The sequence below is a fragment of the Etheostoma spectabile genome, chromosome 13, assembly GCF_008692095.1.
Source record: "Etheostoma spectabile isolate EspeVRDwgs_2016 chromosome 13, UIUC_Espe_1.0, whole genome shotgun sequence".
Classification (NCBI taxonomy): Eukaryota; Metazoa; Chordata; class Actinopteri; order Perciformes; family Percidae; genus Etheostoma; species Etheostoma spectabile.
Window position 1 is genome coordinate 27,603,138 of NC_045745.1, and position 3,096 is coordinate 27,606,233.

The 3,096-nt window shown below is 37.5% G+C and overlaps 1 protein-coding gene across 3 annotated transcripts in view; it reads right to left on the bottom strand.

Moving 5' to 3' along the window:
- Window positions 1–166: 166 nt before the first annotated feature.
- LOC116700195 (transcriptional regulator ATRX) overlaps window positions 167–3,096 on the bottom strand; it is a 27,569-nt gene continuing 24,639 nt past the window's right edge. For all 3 annotated transcript variants that reach the window (XM_032533151.1, XM_032533150.1, XM_032533149.1), the window contains 2 exons: window positions 2,212–2,340; window positions 167–2,120 (listed from right to left, as the gene is read on the bottom strand). In XM_032533151.1, the coding sequence (XP_032389042.1) occupies window positions 2,028–2,120; window positions 2,212–2,340 (222 nt within the window). In that variant the 3' untranslated portion in view covers window positions 167–2,027. The remainder of the gene's footprint in view (window positions 2,121–2,211; window positions 2,341–3,096) is intronic.

Below are 3,096 nucleotides of genomic sequence, written 5' to 3' on the forward strand. Positions count from 1 at the left end.
AGACTAAGAAGCTTTACACTTGACCAACTGTTGTACAAGTGTATATGTGAGAGACTAAAACTCCATCTGGAGGGTCAGACTTCCAGGATTTCAGGAAACCGCAGCCATCACTGTGAAGGACTACTTTTTGTGGACTGAAATAATTTTTTTAATATACCATGTTTTCATTAATGAACTTAAAAGATGACTGTGTCTGAGTGTTGTTATCATTTCTTTTTTACACCTCACCAAACCCTCTAAAGTAGTTACATGAACGTACAATTTGACAGTACTTCAGTCTAGAAATAATTTAATTTTATCCTTCACTTGGTTTCTTTTTCTTTTTAGTTGGTTATGTGAGAGCACATCACTTGCTTTATTTGTTGTGGAGTTTTCTCCATGTGCATGTGTGCGCATGCGTGTCATCTATTTTCTTTCTAAACAGTCAAGCAATAATTTAAACTTAAATGCGATCTACATGTTAATGTATTGTTACACCTTTGATGGACTGTTGTCTCTTCTGCCCAGTGCATGTTGGGACACTACTGTACCCTGAAAGATAATACGCAAGTAGAGGACATGACTGGCTAAATGCATGCCACCATAATCACAGCTGGTGGTTAAATGCCATTCCAGCCTTACTCTGCATTTCCAATTCCTATGTTCCAACGTGTTCTCTTTCCTGCCAGACTTTAAACTCAACGTTCCCAGTGCATTTTAAGCATTATAGTTGATAGTAATATACAACAGTTGATCTGCATAGTGCATTAAAATTTAAACTGTTTAAACAAAAGTGGAACCAATTTCCCTTTGATGTTGTACTGTATCCCAAACTTACGCATAAAAGCTGTTTATCTTAGATTACATTTGTGTAAGGGAACAATGCTTATCTAAGATATTTGTATGTGTGTATGTTTACACAAATCCAAACCACTTTCATGGTGATTGTACATCAAAAGCGTATGGACACCTTTTTTTAAAATAGTACAACTGCCAAATTTTGTATGAACTGCTGTATGTACATGCGCACTAAGACTTTCTAATTTTTTCCCAGTCTGTCTTTTATATCATCTAAAAATATAATTTATAAGAATGGTATCCTGTGTTTACATTTTTGTGTAGAGTTTTGTACGCACTGATACCTTTGCACTATTGTCAGTTGAAGTGGAACTGGAGGGAAACCTCGAAGGGTTTTTACATCACTGCAGCCCGTTTGCTTGTTTTCATTAATTAACAAATGCACGGCCTGGCATGGAGCCTCCTGCTCCGGGGAACAACTCGGTGGCTGAACAGCTGTTCTGTTTCTACTTGGAAACTTGGAAGGGAGAGTTATGTTAGTTTGTCATGACTGCAATGTAGCGAGATACACTCATTAACAGCATTTAAGCTACATATGCACACAAATTCTGAGGACATTCTTGGAAAAAATAACATTTGCTTTCTTACAAAAAGTTTCAAATTCATTGTCCTGCACAACTGCAAGGACGTTTCGTAAGTGTTTACAACACTGAACAGATATTCTCACGATTAAAACTTTGATCTTTTCTAACAGAGCTTTGCTATCTATTTCATGGCCTGAATGTTGTTGCTGGTTCACAAACACACAAATTTAAAAATAAGAACCAATTTCAGTTTTGTCAGTTTAATACATACTTATAACAACTCGTAAAAAAAAAAGTATAGAAAAACATTGAGGTTAAACAGTAAGGCAGGTACAGTAAATCAAGCTGATGTTCAGGCTCAAAGTTTTTGGTATGAAAGTTGAACAACTACCTGTTTTTTGGGGGAAAAAACTCTTAACAAAAAAACGTTATTGTTAAAGTGCTTGAGAGGTTACAAAACTAAACGGTTAGTACAGCTGAACATTGAAACTGAAATTACATTACTTGAAATCCTAAGAAATGGAAATAAGGTTCTAAAACATCTGATAATGTGCTGCTGGTACGTTGTTTTAATGTTATTTCTTCTATATTGTTAAACATACATTCAATTCGGTGGTAGAGGTGATAAAGAGCAAAGGCATCATTTTGGTTTTCAACCAAAACATGTCAAGTCTGTCCAGGCTGGGTCACAGTGGCCGTGGTCACCTGCATCAACTGAATCCTGCGATTGTGCAGGATGGCCTGAATGCTACGTGTAAGCTACGGGGGGGACAAGAAACATGAGAATGGCTATTTGTACATGTATGTATATACATATGCACGCGCACACACACACATAAAAATGACTTACCGTTTGTTGCTGTGCAAAATTGTCTCGATAAAGGGCCTGTCTACGTTCGTTCTCCTTCTCATCAAACATTTTCCAGGTCTCAGCTTTTAACTTAACTGTGGCCTCAGGCAGATGAGGATACTGTTGCCGCTGTGACATTAAAAAAAAAAAATGGTTACACACAGAAGGGACAACAAATATTCTGAACAAGTGATCTTTAACTGTAATATAAGATTTGTTTTATCTTATGAATCAACATACAAATGAGTCCTGCCATTTTTAAACCCCCCTAGACCAATATACAAATCTATAACAATCCTTTACCAGTGCACCCCCCAAACAATATCTGTCATTAACATTGTTACTTGCATCTTTCACTGTAACATAAGATCTGTTATCTGCAAAGTCATGTGCTGCAATGTGTTTTATTAACTCCACAGCAACAATAAAAAGGAAGGCATTTGAAAATATAAATAGAAAATATATATATATATATATATATACACAGTACATAAGCTTCCCCTGCTTAAACCAGCACATGTCAAGGCCCGTCTTAAGTTTGCCAATGACCATTTGGATGATCCAGAGGAGTCATGGGAGAAAGTCATGTGGTCAGATGAGACCAAAATAGAATTTTTTGGTCATAATTCCACTAACTGTGTTTGGAGGAAGAAGAATGATGAGTACCATCCCAAGAACACCATCCCTACTGTGAAGCATGGGGGGGTAGCATCATGCTTTGGGGGTGTTTTTCTGCACATGGGACAAGGTAACTGCACTGTATTAAGGAGAGGAGGACCGGGGCCATGTATTGCGAGATTTTGGGGAATAACCTCCTTCCTTCAGTTAGAGCGTTGAAGATGGGTGGAGGCTGGGTCTTCCAACATGACAATGACCCGAAGACCA